We start from the raw sequence: 22,044 nt of genomic DNA on the forward strand, positions 1-22,044 counted from the left end.
CCCACTGTCTTTACCAAAGCTCCATTTGTGTCCTAATGTAATCGCTTAGTGACTCCATAATCCATGATCAAGGTTTCTTTTTAACTGTGTTGTCCGCTGTCTTCCAACCATACCCATGTGTTTGAGCTGGTGCTGATAACAGTAAGGGTCCCTGTTGTAGTAGCCTCTATGTATCGTTCTACAGGCCCCGGAAAGTCTTCTTGAGTCCCTCGAGACCCACCTCAACACTCTGGAGGGGAAGAAACCGTAAGTAGTTAAATATATCTGCAGCCTGTGTATTCTGTATTTACCAGAAGTAGCAAAGAGCCACAGCTTCAATAATCCTGCAGTTGCACAGTGTTATGGTTCTTGTAATGCTGAAAGCCACCTCTATAGGGATTTTGATTCAGCATATGGGTGTCCAACATGTATGTTTGGTACATTTAGCTGTGATTTTTCTCTTTCTCTGGGGCCTGTTTGATCTTTAATTAGTATTAAATTAGTGACAGTATCTGCTCCACCCCCTTGTTATTCAGTGTTACTTCTCTAACATGTCATTTCCTTTGTCTTTACCCAACTCAGAGAGGATAAGTAAGTATTCTCTGTCAATGGGAATTGGACTTGGAAAAACTAATTTACCATCCTTTGTAGTAATTATTGTTTTAATTTGCGTAAATTGTTCTATAGAATGATATCTGAACAAGCCACAGACATTGTTATTGTTGTATAGTCAAGCCTTGTTCAAGATGCACCTCTATAGCAAACGCAGCCCGTTTATTTTTTCTCTACAAGTTATATTCATATTTTGTGACGTTATCCTGTGTCATTACTAACATAACTTACTGTGTCGTCATCTTACAGTCAGCTCTGACTGTTTACAAAGCTTTAGAAGCATGCCATTCAAAAACACTCAGCTCTTACTTTCTGTTTGTGATGTGAAAAGAAGAACTTTATTGAAGTGGAGCTGGAGCCAAGACGCTATTACTCAGCAGTGAAGCATGAACCCATTAATTGCAGATGTTTACTAAATGGGATTGCTTTGAAATGCTGCCTGCTTGAAAACACCAAAGTGATACTTAAGCTGTCACTTTGCCTCCCATCTCAGTAACAGACATAACGTTTCAGCCAGTGCATCATTAAGCTCTTTAACTCATGTACTATCATCATTTTTTCAGGTCACCCACTAAGGTAAGCTACGTTTTATGATAATCATAATGTAGTGATGATAATGATAATCTTGTATATTTCCACTGTCAAAACACAGTCATTTAGATCTTTACAGCAGTGCAAGAACAAGTAAAAGATGTAAATAGTAAATTCGACTTTTAACTTCGCCCTTAACAGTTTCTGCTACAAACAGGTGATTCACTGTGAATTCATGCGTTAAAAAGCTGTTTACATAACCGTGTTGGGCTCCATGCTAACGGGGGTCTTTCTCTGCGGCAGGATGTGACAGCCAACAACGGCTCTCCGGCTGCTGCTGCTGCTGCTGCACCAGCCAAGCCCGCGCCTCCCGCTGGCGCCGGCGGGCCCCCTGCTCGCCCTGGGCCACCTGCCAAACCTCCTCCGCCCTCTGTCACCCCTACCGCGCCAGCCCCCACCGCCACCACTACCAGCAAGTAAGAGTCACTCAACAATATTACAAAGTGTTTGAACTCAGCTGCGTCAATATGCGAGTATCAGTATGACAGTAGAGATGGATATCCCTCTGTCTCTCTCTGTGTTTAGTGCCCTGGACGACGGGTTCTTGCTGGATCTAGACCCAATTTCCTCCTCATCAGCAGGGGGCGCTGCAGCGACCTCCTCCATGACTGGATGGGGAGGTGAGACTTTCTGCTCTTTCAGCAATTTGCTGTGTCTGAGATCAATCCCTCATTCACCGATCCTTAAATAATGGGCCCTCAGTAGTTCACTCACTAGTAAACAGCAAATCACTTCTCCTCATCATTTTGCATCATCACTAACTAGTATAATTTTTGCATTTATAGAATGCAGCCTGTTGCATTGTGGGATCGTCAGCAGAAACAAGTGCACATGCCACGGCTGAAATTACTGCCTATTTACTATGTAGTGCTCTATATTTACTGTCCACCATTTTATTTGAGTTCGTGAATTCTGAGTGTGTACATTTTTCAACTATACAGTGCCCTCAAAAAATTCCACCAAAGAATTAAAATTGTGTCCATGGCATGTGCACTTTCTGTTGACAATACCACAATGCAACACTCTTCATTTTATTGATGAGAAAATACTGTTGTGTGATTCAGCAGCTGACAAAATGTTTCCAAAATCTCGATTTACAGCAAACTATTGAGTAACACTACAGTTTTTATCACTGTGGAATTTTTGAGGGCATCACATAGTGGATACATTTACTAAAATAAAATGGCGGTCAGTAAATGTTGTGCATATAGTAAATATACAGTTATTGATTGACAGTTACAGCTGCTACATCTGTCAGTCTCTCCATTCTTGCAAGGCACATCTGCAGTTTATAACAATAACAGTGACAGATTTACTGTTTTACAATTCTTTGTAATTTTTGAAACATTGGTTCCTTGATGTCAGACAGACGTAAACAAAATCTGTCTGTTTACTTACTTACGGAGCATGATCTGAGTCAACTGGAGATGAGAGTCACATATGCACCATTTTACGCCATTTTCCCATTTTAGTCAGTTTGTGTGTGAAGACGGACCAGAGACCGATAAGAGATGAAGATGTCGTTTTTCCATAACCTCCAAACATACTTGGAAATGAAATGAAATGAAAATGGAAATTAAATTTTAAATGAAGACTTTAATGAGAAATCCAAAAACTATTTGTCAGCCGTGTGATAGACTGGCGACCTGTCCAGGGTGTACCCCGCCCTCGCCTAATGTCTGGCTTTTAGTTTACAGTAGTGTGGACCGTTTTCCAAAGTATACAGAGAGTGTGTGTGCAGTGTGATTTTAATACCACAGTAAAAATTAATGGAAAGCAACTGCTGCCTAGCAGAGCTTGGAAGAAGAAAATCAATTTCCAAACCTATGATATGCTTTGGATAATGGTTGGCAGTAATATCGGGTATATACGATTTGTCGTAAATGAGCTGAAATAAACTAACAAGATCTTTTAGAACAACTCTCTACGGTAGAATAAAGAAGTGAAACCCTCTTTGATGTGTTTATTGGACAATGTGTAACCTCTAGTGGTTTAGATCACAGAGCATTTCCTTTATAAAGCTGCAGTTGGTCTTTGGCATGGCCTCTGTTTATCCCCACATCTCCACTGATACTCTGACCCTGGCCAGTGTCCAACTGTAACCTTCCTATACCTAAATTACATTAAGGACCTTTTAGCAGAATTGGGCTTTACCATTGGTGTACGTCAGTTTTTTCCCAGCTTGTTCCGTATTATGTTAACAGCTTGGAAATTAAAGATGTCAAACTTTCATCTGAGCATCTCTATACTTTCTCGCTGCATGCAGTCTTTCTCACCTGTGTCTCTTTCTGTCTGTCTGTTGTGCAGATCTCTTGGCTGAGGGTGAGTTGACTTTTCACTGTCCAACTTCTCTGTCGTCTTTGTATAGCAAACAAACATATTTTAATCTTTGCCTCTCAAATCCTCCCTGATAATCTCTTACCACACAGCAAGTCTGTATTTTAAAATTTTTCAGTCACTTTGACTCTGCCGTCTTCCTTCTATCTCCCTTCTTTCTCCTCCGGTTTTCTCTCTTCTGGGGGTTGTGACTGGGTCGTGGCATTTGGATTTTTATCTACATAGCAACTCCAGCTGCCTCTGATGGAGCCTGTGAAGCTCTCCTGGCGGAGGGAGATGCTGCTGATGCTGATGCTGATGCTGATGCTGACCCTGTAGCTCCCGCGGCCACAGCTGGCGCCGCTACCACTGCTGCTGCGGCCGCACCAGTGCTCGCCTCTCTGCCCGTCTCAGTTCCTGCCACCACCTCAGCCACCGACATTGACCTTTTCGGAGGTCAGTGTGGTTGGAGGGTAGGATGCAGACCAGGATACACGGCATGGCGGCCTGCCTGCTTGTCTGCATCTGCCCCTTCTTCATTTAGCAATTTACTGATAGGTGTCCTATAAAGTTGGTATATAAAAAAGTGGGATTTCACTATCACTCCCTAAATTACATCATAAAACCACGAAAAAGTCTACAGCCTTTTGTCCCATCAGACGACACATGTATGTGATATATGCATCATTTCTGTGATATCTAAAGACTGAGGAGAATCTGAACTTGTGATTCTCACATTTTTTGATGTCACATTAAAACTAACCTGAAAAGCCTGCTCAAAACAAGTATGTAAATGTACTTTATGACATTTCAGTAAGGAGATGGCACCACAGCCCCAGTTTGTGCCTTGTGCCGTGTTTTACCATCACATTCGAGTCACAGAGCTAAACATCATCTGATCATTACCACTGTTTTGGTGGTATTACCACAAACCTAAAAGACTCCTCCTGCCATTTGGATGAAAAAATACTTTGATGCTGATGATTAAAAAAGAAAAAGTTTGTTTAACTGTTTCTCAGATCTCAGCTGTTGATGGCATATGTTCTTGCTGTTTTTCCTAAAACACGAGCAAAATATAAAATTTCATATTATATTATATAAATATTTACTAATATAAGTGATAATGCAAATTTTAATTTTAGTTAACACTCACTGGGGTAAAAAGATGTTCATCCTCATGGTTAGTAGAGCGCTTGAGGTTCCAGGAAAATACCTTGAAAATAGCAGTAAGCATTGTTCTGGGTTTTTCAAAGATCGTCAGGTGTATGTTTTTCCAAAAGTGAGATGTTTAGTGCTGTGACTCAGATGTAGATGTTTTTTGTCCTCACTTTTTTCTAATGCTTTTACATCCTGATTTGTTACTACTATGCACACTAATGTGCTGACATAACGTCGAACTCTCACATGCCCCGTTTTGCTCTGAGCACGGAGCAAAATGTATGTCATTCGTGGCACATCCCAAAACTACGAGCCAGTCTAGTGGATTACTTCCTTTTTATTGAAAGCTGCACTGTTGTCACAAAAAACTAATGTGCTTAAACATTAACTTGTTTCAGATATTCATTAGAGTGGTTTGTCATAATTGTGTGCACCTCAGTAAACCCACTGAAATGTAATTAATCTACTATTAAGACTCGCAATTTTGGGATTTGTTGCTTTTTTTTGTTCATCACCCTTAATGATTTCTTCCCTAATGGCTTCCTAATGGTTTCATAAATATGTCAAAATGATGAGTAGCCGGATTTTATTTGACGATATTTTGGATTTTTAATATTAAACTCAGCCCTGACATTCGTGAGCATCAAGTATGTGCTGAAAACTGCATTTCTTTGTCAAAGAGAGACTTTCCCTTTGTCCTTCCCTGAACTTGACATTTTCCTTCTTGTCACAGAGTACCAGTAACTTGTGACAACGTTCCTCATTTCACAAGCCTGCACAGATAGTGCACTCACTGAATGCAGCATTATGCAGCCTTCCAAAACTCATTATGTGACTGATGGTACAATCAGATCAATCGCCACAGTAACCCGGCTGCATATTTCTTGTATTCCCTGCTTTTTTCCTGATGCTGACCTCTCATTTTTGTTTCCTGTCCATTCCATCTGTTTTACTCATCCTCTGTTCTTTACATCCATGTGTCTGTCGGTGTGTTGGGCCGGGTGTTATGTTTTTTTTTGTTTGTTTTTTTTTTTGTGTTTGCGTTCCGGCTGTTTTTCGTCTGCAATACCCTAGATGCGTTTGCACCTTCCCCAGGAGATGGTCCTGCTGCCGTGGCCGCGGGCCCTGCTGCTGATGCATTTGGTGGATCTGGTGGGTGACAAAACAGCTTTTTGTGTGTGTGTGTGTGTGTGTGTGTGTGTGAGTGAATGTATGGATGTGAGAATGTGAAAGCTGTTGTTGCTTTTATTATATCAAAGCTGCTTCCGCTTCCATAGGAGACAGTAGAACAAACATGTGCCCTCAGGGCCTACTGTCTCAGCCCAAATCCTGCTGTAATGCCCCAGTCATGGACCCTCTCCTCCCTCACCTTGACTACCCTTCTCCTCCTAATATTCACCCAGTGAATACTGCAGTAAAAAGCACAGTGCAGCTGTTCATGATATTATACTGTAGTCCAGGGATGGATACCACTTTTGATATCACAAACCCTGACACTAAATGATGGTGATGATTGCACTCATCATCATTGAACCTTTATTCGTTTTCTTTTATATTTCTAATAACTCCATTTAGTTTCTCTCTTTGGCCAACTATGTACAGCTTTCTCACAAATTATGTTTTTAAATCAATTAAAAGTATTCATTTACAGAGCATGATGGGAGCCCTAGTTTGGGAATAACATACAAACTGTAGCAGTAAGAGAAACTAGCATATTTCTATTTTTGTAACATGTTCTGGCATTAACTTAATTCTGTGCCCACACTCGACCTCCTGTGTTAATCTGTGTGAAAAGGGCACACCAGCTTTTGAGAACCTTTCCTATTGAATTCAGAGGAACTTTATTGGCATGAAAGTTTGAGAAAAACAATATTGCCAAAGTATCAAAATACAATTTCCAAAAAAAATAAATATAAAAAGCAACAAACAACACCAAGGTCTATATACATGTATACATTAATTATAGATTTACAGTATATTATTTGTGTGTGTGTGTTTGTCTAGGTCACTCACTGGCCCTCAGGTTGTGGCATGTTGATATACAGGGCAGTAAGATCTGCCCTGTCTCCTTCTGCTAGGAGTATTTTTAATTTATTAGAACTGAGATGGCAGAAGTTAGAAATGGCTGCTTTATATTTTTCAGGAAACACTTGAATACATGATTCTAGCTGGTGGTTGAAACTGTTGACCAGCGATAAGTAATATTATTTCTTTTATATTTGCCACCGCATGTAAGAATATGCTGCCTGGTGAGCACTGAATGAACTGAATGGCCAGTTTCAGTTTAAATGGTTGCCTGGGTGAGTAATGTGAGGTGTGTGGGTAGTTAGTACAAAACATTGTCTTTAAGCACTTTTAGTACATTTAAATTCCTTGCTCTTTATAGCATGATAGTTTTCTCATTTGCATAGGAAACCAGTGTTACTAAACCTCTTGTATCTTAACATGTTTGTACTTGTCACATAGCAAACGATGTACAAAGGACAGAGATGATTCTCATCAGTTATTCTCATAAGACTAATTGTCAACCAAATTTTATTCTGTGTAGTCAGTGATTATCTGTTGTGGCTTGCGGATGCGGCACTGAAGTTAACATGTGCATGGTTTACTTTCTTTGTGCCTAACCCTGAGCGTCAGAGGCAACCTGCCTCACAAATATGCTTTTTTTTTTTTTTTTGCTTTAACAAACCCTCCATCTACCCCCCCCTCCCTCCTTCCCCATCCACCCACCATCCCCTTCCCTTCTTCTCTAATCATGCCCCCTCCCCCCTGCTGCTCTCCCTGAAGACCCCTTCGCTACGACAGAAGGGAGTGCGGACATTGCTCCAGAGCTGGACCTGTTCGCTATGAGACCCTCCGACACGGGGGCCGCTGCCGCCATCACCCCTCCCACCTCTAGTGAGGCGCCGACCATCGTCGCCCCCATCGCTGCCCCCGCTGTCCCCACCCCTTCTTCCACCACCACCACTACCACCACAACCACCACCGACACCACCACCACAGAGTCTGCAGCCGTCCCGACTCTAGATATCTTTGGTGGTAAAGTCCTCTCGCTCTCATTATGCCTCTCACTGCATTGCCCTGCATTATGACACTGATGATGCAAATGCTAAAGGTTTTGATGATGATGATGATGATGACTGTGTTGCTCTTGCTAGTGATGATGATGATGATGGTAGTGAAAATGATAACAATTTGCCCAGACCCTACATTTCAGATTTGTTTTTCTATTTTCCATGATGCCTTTCCTTCAGATACAGATCATTTAAAAAAGTTAATCAAGCATCTTGGCCTCCTCTGCACAACAGAAATAATTGAAATATAAATACAAAATTCACAATGAAGGCCGTCGTGTCTGCTGCTTTAAATGATACTCTATTAATTATCCACTGTTTTTGCACCTAAAACTTTTTAATTTGATCTCAAGGGACAGATATGGATATTTGTCTCTTTTTATTAACAGAGGTGGCTCAACTTGTTTTGATTATTAACCTAATACTAACAAATAGTCTGCCAAACGTTAGAGAGAAGAAATTTGTTTTCTTCTTCTGCCTGTGACCAAGTGTTTTAGATACTGACAGCTGAGAATGCTCTATTGTAGTGTATGCACTTTGGTTAAAAGGGAATGTTGCTCAATTTCAAAATTCAGTTAGACCACAGGTCTTTTTCTGGGTGTTCGGGTTAGATCCCACTGTCCAGAGGATATGCAGGTTAGGTGAAGATGAAGCTGTATAATGTGGGCTGGGACGGGATGCTACCCCCCGCGACTCTGCACAGAATGACTGTGCATAGATAATGGATGGAAGGATGGATGCACATAAGCTATTTCTATGATGTGGAAAAGACTTACCACAGTCGGTCCACCCTTTCAGTCCAGATTGTAACATCTCAACAACTACTCAACAACCACTGGATGGATTGCCGTGAAACTTGTACAGACATTTGTGGTCCACAGAGGATGAATCCTATTAACGGTAGTGGTCCACTAACTATACCTGTGGTGCCAGAAACAGGTGAAAGCTTTGTGAAATAGTGAGCCCCTGTCTTGTCATCTGGCTCTAATAAGCACAGGACACAGTCTTTAATCTGTGATGTCACATAAATGATTTAGTAACCGGACAATCTACACTGATTTCTGGCCACGTAGAATCTAATTTTTGTGTGTTCATGCTGAAATTTGGCAATATTCCCTTTTAACTTTTGCACTGTTTCATTTTGCATTGCACTGAACAGATACACAGCAACTTACTCAATGATCAAAATATATGCTCTCTCTGCTTTCCCCTCATCTCTCTCTTCTTAACTCGTCATTCTGTATGCACTGGACTAAAACTCTGAATGTACATATGATTGTGTGTCCTTGTTCTTAGATATGTTTGATTCTATGCCTGAGCAAAGCCCCACCACAGAATCCAAAGCTGCTACCACTCCTAGCGTAGACCTTTTTGGTGCAGGTACAGGAGCTGATATCCATTTCTCTGTGTGGAACCTCTTTCATCTCCTCTGGTTTCCATACGTCCACTCCTCTGTCAACTGTTTTTCTTTTCCACATGTTGGTTTGTCCCCCATAGTGGTATGAGAACTGTGCATGTACCCACTTGTTTTGGTCTTGGATTGTCGTAGTTGTAGCTGCTTTCTATCTACGCTGTGTCTTTCTATCTGCCACGCTAATGCTTTTCTTTGCTCCCCCAACCTCCATGGTTTTCTTCTTTCTCGTATTCTGCCTCTCGCTTGCATTGGTAAATTAGACCTTCCTGCTGTTTCACGCGGGCCCTCTCCTTTGCCCGAGCCGGTTCCGGCTGGAGACATTGTGACAGGTGAGTGAAGCTGCTTTACCTTTACTGCATCACTGTCTCCCTTCCTTTTTTTCACAAAGAGTGCAGCCAGATGCCACACTCGAATTAAAATCAAATTTTTGCATGGTACTGGTGTTTGCATGCACATGCGCACCAGTCCTATACTTCCAAATCATGCACGCTTCAAGGATTGGGATACACAGTTAAGATGCAGGGATGCTTGCTTCCTTCTCCTGCTTCTTCTTCTCTTCTTCCTGCCTTTTAGACGAGGCATAACAACTATGCATGAGCAGAGCATTCTCTCCCTGGAAATAAAGCACTCTCACTGACAAATGCACTCATTCAGATCAGTGAGTAATTGAATCCCTTTCTGCTTCTGTATCTCTGTTTAGACTCGTTTACATCTCCAGCTCCTGCTGCTGCTCCTCCTGCCCCTGCTCCTGCTGCAGCTCCAGCCCCAGAAGCCTCATCTCCGCCCAAAGCAGAGCCAGTTCCAGTCATTGACCTGCTGGGTACTGCACCTCACAGTGCACAAATACACACACATTACACACTTCTTTGAAAGAACATATGCTGTATACAATATGTATGTTTGTGCATTTTATAATTTAACTTTTCTCTTCCTTCTGGGTATTTTTTTTTTTTTTATCACTGCTGAGTTGTTACAGTAAGTTCTGAGATGACTGTTTGCGCCAGTGAGGCTGATACTGTCTGGCTGTAGTGAGAGACTTTAGGTGTAGGTTTTTAAATAAGACTGTAGACAGATCATAGATACAGAACAGACAATAGTTGGCAGGATACTTTAGTTACATTCCCAATATAATTATTACACTGTGTGTTTATGTGTGTCTCTATTATGTATTCAGTTTATGTAATGCTCAACATTTAGCTGACCCACTGAACTAAAACCAGGGCTGTGAATCTTTTTTTTGTGTGTGTATTCACTTTTTTACTAGAAGGAGTCTATTGAAATTTCTACAGACATTCAAGATCCTGCAAAACTAAACCCATCAGCCTCAGCTGTACTACTTGAGTGTAGTGCTAAATAGCAAATGCTAAGCTACTTTTCTACCCTTTTTTACACCGAAATGAGTGTTTATAAGCAGGTTCCTTTAACACAGATAAACCAGCGATTCACTCCTTTCACTCTGCCAGGCGAGTTTGCCTTTCTGTTAGGACTGAAAGGACACGCACACAACTGCAAGGAGCAATGTGATCACATGCAGTTACAGAGGCACACACACAGACACGGACAAAGATTCAAAGTGTGAGCTGCTTGCAACCGTACACTGTTAAAAAACTTTTAACCCACGCCAACATCCTTGTGTTGTGTGTCGGTGTCCTCTCAGTCTCAATAGAAAGTCGAACTCGCCTGGCAGAGCGAAATGAGTTAATTGCCTCTTTTTAGTAAGTTTACCCGTGTTGAAAAAAGGGTATTAGTATGCTAGGTTAATATTCAATCAAAAGAAGCTTCCATAGTCCCATCATGACCAGAATGTGTTCTATTTCTACACTAAACTTCAGGGTTCCTTGACATCTTTCCACTTATTGTTATTTCAGTGTTAGTTTTGCCATATGAAGATATTCTGGGCGTGTACATTCATCGAAGTAGTCAGTGTGATCTGTCTCACTGTCTCCTACCTCCCCACCATGTCTCAGTGTGTGGTCCAGGGCTGACCTCTCACCCCTTTCTGCCCTCCATGCTGCGTTGCGGATAATCGGACGACCCTGCAGACTCCTTCAGCGGTCCTGTGGAGGAAACGCAGAGTTCTGCTCCTGGAGGGCCGGGAGACGACCTACTGGGAGGTGAGTCTCCTCTGACTGTCACTTTTACATCATCATAGTTGCATCAAATTATTTTATGCAGATGATGGTTGAATTAGAGAAGCTAAATGGACCAGCAACTTGTGATTAAATGACGCAGTCTCACAAAAAGTTTTTACGTTGGCAAATAACTGTTGGAAATGTTTTATGCTGACTAAGAAATTGTACAGAAAGTAATGATGGAGATGCATTTGTCAAATTAATAATGACGCAAACTTGGCAGGACTGGTTGAAATGATTACGCAGCATTTCCAAAGTGGCTTTAGACTCATTTGGAAATGACTGTGAAATATCTGTCCACCACGACCTCCTAGTGATGTCACAGCCAAATCTTATCTTTGTCACTGTTGTATGGCCAATAGTTGATGAATACGAACATCAAAAAGTGTCTCTGCCCCTATCTTTATGTTTTCATCTTTGTATCTTCTCGAATATGACTTTAAAGTATGTAAAGTTTAAATGTAGGGCCAAACCTGTTACCTGTCACCTCACTTACACTGTACGTAGCTTCAGTATTACATTGCAATTGTACATTACGTCAAAACCATAACCATTATTACATTAAGGTGTATATATATATATCATACATGTTACTGTAAAAAAAAGCAGTGCACATTTTGCTCATTCAATATGTATGGTGATCAGTGGTGGAGGAAGTATTGAAATCATTTACACCACACTACAACACATGGAGAAATACTCCTTTACAAGTAAAAAATCCTGCATCAAAGACCAAGTGTTAAGTCAAGTATAATCACCAGAATCTGCTGAAAGTATCAAATGTAAAAGTGCTTGTGATGCAGAAAAATGTCCCGTGTGACTAATGTCTTATTATGTATGGCATTACATCGCTAAGACTTCAGTGCATACACAGTATTTTATCATTGCGGCCGGTTCAGATGTAATTCAGTTTAACTGCTCTATTCAGGGTCACAAGAGAAATCTTAGGGCTCATAAAATGGTTAATAGTTAAAATAAAAAAAAGTTCTGCCACAGAAATGTTCATTTGTTTGATCGACTTTTCTCTACTCTTTACTTTTCAGGTCACAAGTATTTAACAGCGTGCTGTTCAGGATTATCATCTCTTTTAATGTAACATCTGAAACTGAAATAAACCAGTAACTATAGCTGCAAAATGAACAGTACAATAATATCCACTGAAAAGTAGTGAAATAGAAGTGTAAAGTACAAAATGTATATACATATTCAAGTAGATTACAAGTACTTCAAAATTGTACTGAGGTTTTTTTTTTTTATTATTACAATTTGAAGTATAGTACTGGATAACATACTTAATCACCACCAACCTCTGACATGATCTTTATATTGTAATATTTTCTCATTTGTTATAACATTGATTTCAGATTGATTTTCTTGTCTTGCTGTGGTTTACTGTTACTTTAATTTGATTCATATATTTCACATATCATTTTCAATAGGATCTAGTGTAGTTGCACTTGTAGCTGGTTGAGTCATTTATCTTTATGCTGCTACTATCTGCTTCTGCAGTGATCAACCTTTCCCCAGATGGATAACCAAAATTTTATTTTGCTTTTAAGATGTCTCATATGCCATCTGTTGTGTCGGTAATCAAATTTAAAGTGTGTTTGTCATGTAATTAGGGCGATTCTGATATGAAACAGCACTACATGCATCTTTCTTACCTAATGTTGCTTGTCTGTTTCGTCCCTCAGGCCTCATGTCCCCCACCCTGGCCCCCACTGCCGCCCCAGCTCTGGCTCCCTTGGCTCCAGCTCCAGCTTCAGCTCCGGTGCAGAATGACCTCTTGGAGTCAGGCTTTGATGCCCTGGGCTCCCTGCCCTCTCCAACCCCACCCGTACCTGCTGCAGTTGCAGCAGTACCAATAGTGCCAGCTCTAGCAGCACCAGAACCTGTCACTGCCACGCCAGCGCCCTCTGGTGGCTTTGATGCTTCAAGTAAGTGGATCCTCAATTCTTGTAAAAGATTTCTTTTCCCTCTTTGCCTCATTTTAGTAATGTGTCTCACTGTCGTGCCATGTGCAATGTCAAATGTCAGAAAATTTCAAAACGTCTTTTGTTAATATTTGCACAGGTCTTCTGCTTGATGTGCATTAACCTGGTCTGCTTTATTAAGACTGCACTATCTTAACGATGGATCTCCTCCTGCTGAGGGCTTGACTACTGCATGAATGACACACTGACATGTGCTGCTGTCACTGTCCTCCTGACATAAAATTGTTCTTTCTGCCGACTGCTTAACTCCTCGCGCTTCTCGCTCTCTCGCAATGATTTTTCTTTTTCTTTCTTCCTTCTTTCTCACTTTCACAAATGCTGTGCTTTCTCCACCTCCCGCTCATTCACACCCATGCTCCACAATCTTTTGTTTTTTTCTGTTATTTTTTTTCGCTTTCTTTCTGCTCCACACCTTTACGGCACTGCTTAATTTTTTATCTCCCTTTTCACCTCTGATCACACCCCCTCCACTCTGCTGGGTCATTGTTTGCTTCTTCTAATCTGTAATTGGTGAGTTCAACCCCGCAGTTCATTGCAGCATGTGCTGTTTAGATAAATCCCCCCTTCTGCGTCTTTTAAGGTTGTGTCTATTTTGGCATGTTGCAAAGTTTGACTCGTGCATGAGACGCAACCTACTGTTGTGTATGTTTACACAATGCATCTTTATTTTCCTCTGTCTTTTAGAGCAGTGGCTCTTACAATAACCACGTGCCATCAAGGCCCGAGTCATGCGTGTAGTCGAGTCTGCAGGTTTTCATTGCAGTTTTGAAGGACTACAGCAAGACCTTCCATTGACTTTTCCAAGTGGCCCATTGAATAGCATCACATTGTTGTGAAAGCTTTTACTTGTTGGCAACTGCCAAGGTCTGAATCAAGCGAACCGAAGAATCCTGCACACTGTCCATTACTTGAACTCACTTTTATTAAGATAGTATTTCAGTCCTCAGACATTCACCAGGCAAAATTCATACACATAAACAGCAACATGCAAACAACATATACATAAAAAGGCTGCAGGCTTTCACTTGGGGAAAATCCACCAATCAGAAGACACCATTATAACCTTCCAGTATGCATGCAAATTAAGGTCAATGAGCTCCTAAAATACAAAAACAAACATGATACTGAGCTCTTACAATTGTAAAAATACAAATGGATAATAAATGTGCCAATATTATACAATATAAATTCACATTATGCATTAGGGCCGTCTGCAGACATTAGATAAGATTTTTTACAAAGCAGTTCCATATTAAATCATGTTCACCTGATTAATGTCAAAGGAGTGAAATGTGATGGACCATGGGTGGGATTCTTTGCTTTTGTTTTTTTATCTGATCCTACACACCTGGTGCGTCAGAAACATAAAACTTACTTTAAATATGAAACCTTTACAGTTAGTGTTGGTTAGAGGCTGAACGTCCTGCTACTCTGGTTATAGTGTTAGAAGCCTGTTGAAGAGCCTCTAAACCATTTAAACTATTCCTATTCCTTGGTGCAGTGATTCACAGCCAGTGGTGCTTGTACCCTAAGGGGTATTTCTGCAGTTAGTTGGAATGAAAACCTGTAAAGTCTTTGGCCTTGATGACACCTGGTTCAAAACCAGTGCTTTATTCCAAAATCAGCCGGTGTCTTAAATTCCTGAGATGTGACCATGTAAACTGACTGAGCAACTACCCACATGAGTGCAGTTGCTGTAGTTGTATCCCTTTGAATGCTGAGATATATTTACAGTCCTACATTGTGCATGCGATGCACAGATGACTACCGATGCTGTCACAGCTGGACTGTCCCCCTCACCGTACCGTCCGGTCTCACTTCTGCCCTCTGCCTGTGTTATAACCAGATTAGGGATTTGCAGGTTTGTAATCCGTCTTGTTTCTCTGATGTCCCGCCAACCCCACCCTCTTCCCAAAGTGTTTGATGGATTAGGTGACTTGCTGATGCCCGCCATAACGCCCCAGAGTACCGGGGGCAGCACTGCTGGAAGCACAGCTGGAAGCATGGGAACTCCCATCGCAGGGGGAGGCATTGCAGCCGCTCCCCCCGCCACCCCACCTCCCACCAAAACCATTGGAGGAGATCTGGACTCGTCACTGGCCAACCTGGTTGGAGGTAGGTGGCAGCTTTTCATTCCTGAGTATTTCTTTTTATTTTAAATAAATACTTAATAGAACCTTAACCTGTTCTTCTTTCTTTCTTCTGTTCAGACCTTGGAGTAAAGAAAAAGTAAGTGTGTGTTTAAATATAATTTAAATAAAATATTCTATAAGAAAAGAAAGAAAGTCTTAGAAGGCTGTCAATTATTTGTTCATATAAAATTAAAGGTTGCAATACTCTCAAGGCTGACGAAGGGCACTGGTTCATCATGCCTTTGATTTTTGAATCTATTTTTGAGAAACTCTTGCACAAGATTTTATCATATCATCTGCTGACTGAGTTTGCATCTCTCCTAAATGTTGTTTTGAGCAGATTTTTTAGATTTGCTCTTATCAAATCATAGCCACCAAATTAATGAGTCTTAATATAACATATATATATATATATATATAACATAACTTGAGTCTGATTTGGACACAAATGTCAATAAAGTCCAGGCATTAGGACGGAGTCTCAGACATGTCCTGTGTTTGATCTGTTCTAGGGACCCGCAGAGTGAGAAGAAGCTGACAGGAGGCGCCAACTGGATGCCACAGGTGGCCCCCACAAGCTGGGCTACACCAGGAGCCCCCATGGTAAGAACAGCATGGACTCCCCCACCATGAGGTCACGCTTAATCCAAAAGCAGTTAATCCAACTGCGATGCAAACTGTTTCAGAACTTCTACAAGCTGTGTGTTTGTGATTAAGGTTTTAAGAAATTACAAGTTGTGCTGATGTGACCACTGTCTGTCCCTTTAGGCTGGTGCCACTTCTGGAGCTCCTGGGGCACCGGGAGCGGCTCCACCTGGTGGAGCCATGGTGCCACCAATGAGCGCACAGCCTGGCTTCGGCATGGTGAGCTTTATGTAATTTGTAGTGAAATCTCTCATGTACAAGTATATATTGTATTTCACCTCTAGATAATCGTGAAGGCTGTTGATTAATCTGTTCTGTCTTTAGAAATCCTAATCTACTGTGTTCTCCCTGCCTTACCAGCCTCCATCTGGGGGGACCGGAGCTCCCATGATGCAACCCATGATGGGACAGCCTATGATGGGACAGCCCATAATGAGACCTGCATACACAGGAGTGGCTGGAGCTGCACCTGGAGCGGCTGCACCAGGGGCACCGGTAACAGACCACACACACTGAAACCCTCAGTTACCAATAGATTCATGTCAAAAAGATTCATGCTATTGTAAAAAGATGCCGTAACACTCACGCTCTGCTTTCCCTTCTTTCACAGCTTTCTCCAGGACCTGCAAGCCAGAGTCCCAAGAAGCCCAAGGACCCTCTGGCCGAACTCGATCTCAAGGACTTCTTATAACGCCCCAGGTGGGAGATCAGAACAGAACATATGGTATATACAGCACAATATTTACAATAGCAACCTCTGGCAGACCTGGATACATTCTCTTTGTGGTGGTTGATGCATCACTAGCTGCTACGTGTGTTAAAATACATTTGATGGACAGACGGATCAAATGGCTTATTTCTGGTGATGACAAAGATGTTTGGAATCTTTCATTTGCCACAACAATGTTTAAATTGCAGATATGGAGACTTGTTTCCAAGTCCTAAGGATTGGTTTGCAGACTTGTTTGAGACATGACTTCAATGTAGAATAAAAAAAATGGAGTTGTTGAAAGAGTTTCTTTTGTGTTGAAGGATTTCGACCTTCCTTGATAGTTACTCTGCTACCAAGTATAGTACCTGCAGATACCTGCTCTTCTTTCAAGTAACCCTGAAAAAGTATGAGCCTCCTACTTATGGATGCTTCTATTAAAATAAAATCTACATTGGGTTTGGACGTTCCGACTGGTTTCTTTTCAATCAATTAACAAAAATTAAGTCATTTGAACAAAATGCACTTTCTTGCACTCTTAGCATTTAGATGAATAGTCTCAGAATTATTGAGAATTAAGCTGTTCATTAGCTACTCATCATTGCTGTTTAAAGGCCCATTTGGAGTGTGCATGAAATGGTTGAACCAAAATTTGCACTCTGCAATCATCTTGTCATCATGTAGTGTCAAGACCCACAAGACTCTTATGGCGAAATGCTCTCTATTTCCTGTCTTCCAGCTGCTTCCTTCTCTGGAGCAGGGCCTTCTCACCTTTTACCTGGTGTCTGTCAACATCTCAGGATGCCAGCAATGTTCAGCTACTCAACCTTATAAGTCTCTTTTCTCCACCCCGTCCATGAACACCCCGCCCTTCTCCTGTGTGATGTCGTAGCACAAACTGTGAAAGTGAACCATAGCGGATTATATATGAATATAAGAGAAAAAAAATACAAGTGTGTGCTTATGTAGATGTACCAATCTTTTGTCTAAACAAAACCACACAAAACCCTGAAAAAAAGTCCACAAAAGTAAGTGAGAGAAAGTGAAGGCGTATGTGTTTAAACCTCTTTCTAGTGTTGAGTTGAATGATGGATGTGCTTTGGTGTCTTGAGCTCCACCCACCCACCCCGTATTTTTGTCCCCGCCTCCTTATGAAGGGGGCGGAGCGCTTCTTTGTCCCACTCTGACTGGATATGAGTGGTAAACCAAGCCCCAGTAGATTTTCAGAGAAACATGTGGTGTGTTGTTTACAGGAAGGTCCTCTTTGATGTACATAGATTTCTCTGGCGAGGATTTCGTCTCTATTCTGTATGTCTGTTGAAGAGAAATATAAATGTGAATCTGACATGAAATTGTAAGAAGTTGTGTGAGTATCCTTCTATTTCCCGTCATCATTTGAAAGTATTTGGAAACAAATATGAATACCGCTATATAATTAATATACTGTATATTAAGAAACAACTTCTACGGGCTTCAGAATCATACCAGACCAGCAAGTGATCCTTTTAGTTTGTTTCTTTTTGTACTTGTTGCTTATTTTTCTATGTTTGTTTTTTTGTCTTATTTATATGTTCTGTTTCTATAATCAATAATCCTCCAGAATGCTGTTGATATTTGCTGGCATTGCTATTAAAAACATATCTTACAACTTACTTCCAGAGAAAACGCTTTACTTATTCATCATAAAGGTGAATTCAAACTGTCCTTCAATGTAACTGTAGAAGAGTCCACCTCGGATTTTGACACTTCTCACATCGGTATGTCTTTTGCTTGTATTTTCATTATAACTTATGAAGTCCAGTTCAGTATGGTTAATTTGTTTTTAATAATATATTCCATTGCCATACCAAACGTTGTGTTCAGACAGGTCAAATAAAGTGTTTTTAGATCAGATTTAAATTATGTTGAGATGTGGTTTGAAATGGATTTTTAAATCCAACAGATTTACAACATGGTAATCCAACAGGAAACACTCATGTGGCTCTTTTTACTTTTCAGTGTGACCACAAGATGCCATCACAAAAGTCAGATTCAGGAACAGATTAAAGGTACCCTGTTGATGTTTTTTAAAGTTATGTTTGCATTCACAGTTTCTTACCAAAATAATCTGTGTGTCCTTTAGGTATAATACATGTGTTGAGAGCATTTACTTCCTCATAAAACATTTTCTTTTGAAAACCACACTGTTTACAAACCAAAACGGGGACCCCCTCATCAAAACATTGCTTCACAGTGCTACTAGTGTTCCAACAACTTCACCTTCACCTTTACCAGGGTACCTTTAAGCTTGACAAAAAAATTAGACAAAAAAAGATTGAGCTTCGATTGCTGTCTGAACATAAGGTTTTTTTCAAGTTGCTCATTTGATCTGAACTTCGGCCCATTGTCAGTGTAACTTCTGTAAACTGTATGTGGCCACATGGGAGTGGTCTGTGAAGACGGTCTGTAGAGGTCATTGTTGCATCTTCTAGCCCTGATCTTGTTCCCCATTAGTGTCTTTACACAAAGTACTTGTGTTGCTGCTGGCCTACAATGGAAACGGTATGTTCTAGTGTTGACATTCATGTGGACAGCTGAATAACGTCAGTCCAAGGTCCTGTGTTATAAATTACAGACAGTTCTAAAGATTACTCTGTGTATCATTTCAGTGGACTGTGTAAGCAACTGGTTGTGAGAGTCAGATGAGATTCTGATAAAATAATGGGAGATTATTGACATTTTTCATGACTGAGTTATTAAAATTGTATTTTTGTTTAGTTGTAAATTTATTTTATTTACGATGGCCCTCCCCAGTGCATGTAAGCCCTTTGAGATGCAATAAATTCAATGGCGGATTGAACTGAATTATTTTCTTTTCTTCTACAGTATATGGTTGATATGTCTGATTTAAAGAGAATTTCATTAACTTCAGTTCCACCTCATCAAAAGTACCACCTGAGCATGTGTCCATGAGCTGTAATGGTGGACTTAAAATTTGGCACAGGCCATCAGGAACCCCAAAATCATCATTATGTGTTGATTGTTTTTTGGTAATTTGATTAATTGCAAATCTGTTAAGGAATCCGCACTACAAAGTAGCCTAAAGTACAGATCACTGCAGGTCCTGCATTAGTACCTCATCCTGTGGTTCCAGCTATCAAAGCCTAGTCTTTTTGGCTGCCGGACAATTGGGCCGATAAGAATTTAAAAAATGCAGTTGAAAAACCAGCAGTATTTTGCCTTGGTTGACTGGCTCACAGTGTTTCTTTCAGTTCTTCTCAGACAGGGGTGGGAGGGGCCGTTTTAATATAATTGGCTTTGGTCTACCAAATAGTTCCACACATCCCTGCCTCATAGCCAGTTACGTTTGGTCCACGTGGGTTTGTCCCACCCCCTTCCTGAAAGCTGCTGTAAATCAACTAAATGCGCCACATCTGAACGTGCACGCAACGGATGAAACGTGTAAAAAACATATATTTACAAACAAGGGTGGTCCTGAAAAGTTGAGAGAGAAGAAAAAGAAGTTGTTCCAGGTAGGTGCAGCAAAGTGCCTCAAAATGACTGACTTATTGTCTGGTGGTGCTGCGGCTAGTTCTTCCATCAGAGAAGACAGGCAGTGACCGGCGAGGCCGACCCCAGTACGTGAGGCGACATGGGTAAACAGACAGACAGCAGAGATGAGGGCAATAGCAAAGCAGCAGAGTCAGATCCAGCACACCCCTGGGAGCTCAGGGAAAGCGCCTGTGACATGGTAAGGTCGATGATGACAAGGCTTAATTGGATAGCTTGCTCTTTAGGAGATAATTAACCGTTACACAGGTATCAGTGATACATTAACATGATGGCTTACAGTTTTTGGTTTGATTAACCTACAGACTAACCACAAGTCAGATCTTTTTTCCAGGTTTAATGAAACAAAAACTACTAAAATGATCAATCTCGGCCCTGTAATTCTCAACCTGCTGTAGCTACTGTCTAGTTGAAATTAGCCTGTTACTATAGCGATTGTTACCACTAGTACCACAGGTGGATTTATTTTCACCCTTTCTCTAACTAGAAATGTCTCAAAGGTTTTCTCTCTATAGTAAAACTATTACACAGTAAAAGTAGTGTCCGAGCAGCCACTTGGCTTGTATGTACACTATAATTTATTTGTTGTTGTTTGTAATTTGTTTGTATTTGCTTATTTGTAATCAAGGGTTCAGGTGAGGTGATAACTTCACTTGAGGAGAGCTAGATAGGTGTTTCTATTGAGTTTTGAAAATGTATTTTCTTACCTCATTTCATGAGCCATTAAATACTTGCATAAAATTCTCAAGTATGCAGGAATAAAGGTCTTTCAATACACATACCTCCCATCAAATGCTTTGTCAGAGACAAAGGAACAAATTCCAGGGCCACTTTTTTGCCCCAGTCTGCTCCTGTCTCTGGGCGTGTAAAATTCTGCCATTTACAGTATAGTCTGTTGTGGTGACTGTAGTTAAACTCATATAACACATATATAACTCACATAATTGGTTCTATCTCCTACATGCTCCTCCCTCTAACGGGCTTCGCTGTAGGTTTACTCCGTCAAGGCTCTGCCTGAGATGGATTTTTTCACTCACCGTTCAATCGGGGTAGTGACTGCTCACCACAGTCCTCTATAAAAACCCAGCGTATACGATGCTCGTCTCCATCCTCACTCTGTTACTCTAAAAAAAAAATTTTTTTGGAGAACTTGCCACCATTTAGTACTGTAGCTGATTTCAGCAGCTACTTCCATGCATAAGACTTGCGACATTAAGCCAGCCAGCATCTGCTCTGCTCCTCCGGGAGGAGTATGAGTAGCAGCAGCAGTTTGCCGGGTACATCAGATCCTTCCACACCAGCACGGTGCCGTAGCAGCCTAGATCACTCCTCATGGACAGCCCGCCAGCACACCGTTACCCGCTTGATGATTTTCCCGCCCTCTTCGAAGCAAAGCGCAGGTGGGGCAGTGGCACCTCTGGCTAGGTCTCTCCACCCTGAAAAGGGCTGAGCATCGTCAGCTGATGTAAGTCTCTTTTGCGTGGACCTGCAGACTATGATCGACCACCTGGAGAAGACGACGAAGGCTCACATCCTCCCTAAACAGCAGTATACCTCTAATGCTTGCACTGCACAGGCAACAGTTGCTAGCCTCATGAGGGAGGAGAGGCCCTCCGGCAATCAGGAGCTCATCTTGTAAAAAACAATGCAGTGCCTTTTGTGTTAGTGTGACCAGATAAGACGGCAGTTAGTCATGTTCCCTCTGCAGGCCTCTGGAGTGCACACGGAGCACCCACAAG

At 41.3% G+C, this 22,044-nt stretch overlaps 1 protein-coding gene across 12 annotated transcripts in view; it reads left to right on the forward strand.

Annotated features, from left to right (window-relative positions):
* snap91a (synaptosome associated protein 91a) overlaps positions 1-19,595 on the forward strand; it is a 51,373-nt gene extending 31,778 nt beyond the window's left edge. The window contains exons 9-28 of one of the 12 annotated variants that reach the window (XM_056381013.1): positions 185-246; positions 1,155-1,167; positions 1,426-1,598; positions 1,708-1,802; positions 3,490-3,504; positions 3,745-3,954; positions 5,731-5,808; positions 7,444-7,695; positions 9,027-9,110; positions 9,405-9,473; positions 9,845-9,964; positions 11,187-11,258; positions 12,971-13,213; positions 15,203-15,385; positions 15,481-15,499; positions 15,915-16,005; positions 16,171-16,266; positions 16,408-16,542; positions 16,658-16,746; positions 17,496-19,595. In XM_056381013.1, coding sequence (XP_056236988.1) covers positions 185-246; positions 1,155-1,167; positions 1,426-1,598; positions 1,708-1,802; positions 3,490-3,504; positions 3,745-3,954; positions 5,731-5,808; positions 7,444-7,695; positions 9,027-9,110; positions 9,405-9,473; positions 9,845-9,964; positions 11,187-11,258; positions 12,971-13,213; positions 15,203-15,385; positions 15,481-15,499; positions 15,915-16,005; positions 16,171-16,266; positions 16,408-16,542; positions 16,658-16,738 — 2,091 coding nt within the window. In that variant the 3' untranslated portion in view covers positions 16,739-16,746; positions 17,496-19,595. Of the gene's footprint in view, positions 1-184; positions 251-561; positions 1,133-1,154; positions 1,168-1,425; positions 1,599-1,707; positions 1,803-3,489; positions 3,505-3,744; positions 3,955-5,730; positions 5,809-7,443; positions 7,696-9,026; positions 9,111-9,404; positions 9,474-9,844; positions 9,965-11,111; positions 11,259-12,970; positions 13,214-15,187; positions 15,386-15,480; positions 15,500-15,914; positions 16,006-16,170; positions 16,267-16,407; positions 16,543-16,657; positions 16,747-17,495 lie in introns of those variants that run through there. The other 11 variants (XM_056381012.1, XM_056381014.1, XM_056381015.1 and 8 more) reach the window with 11 other exon arrangements.
* The last annotated feature ends 2,449 nt before the right edge of the window (positions 19,596-22,044 follow it).

The sequence above is a fragment of the Seriola aureovittata genome, chromosome 7, assembly GCF_021018895.1.
Source record: "Seriola aureovittata isolate HTS-2021-v1 ecotype China chromosome 7, ASM2101889v1, whole genome shotgun sequence".
In the NCBI taxonomy this organism is placed as follows: domain Eukaryota; kingdom Metazoa; phylum Chordata; class Actinopteri; order Carangiformes; family Carangidae; genus Seriola; species Seriola aureovittata.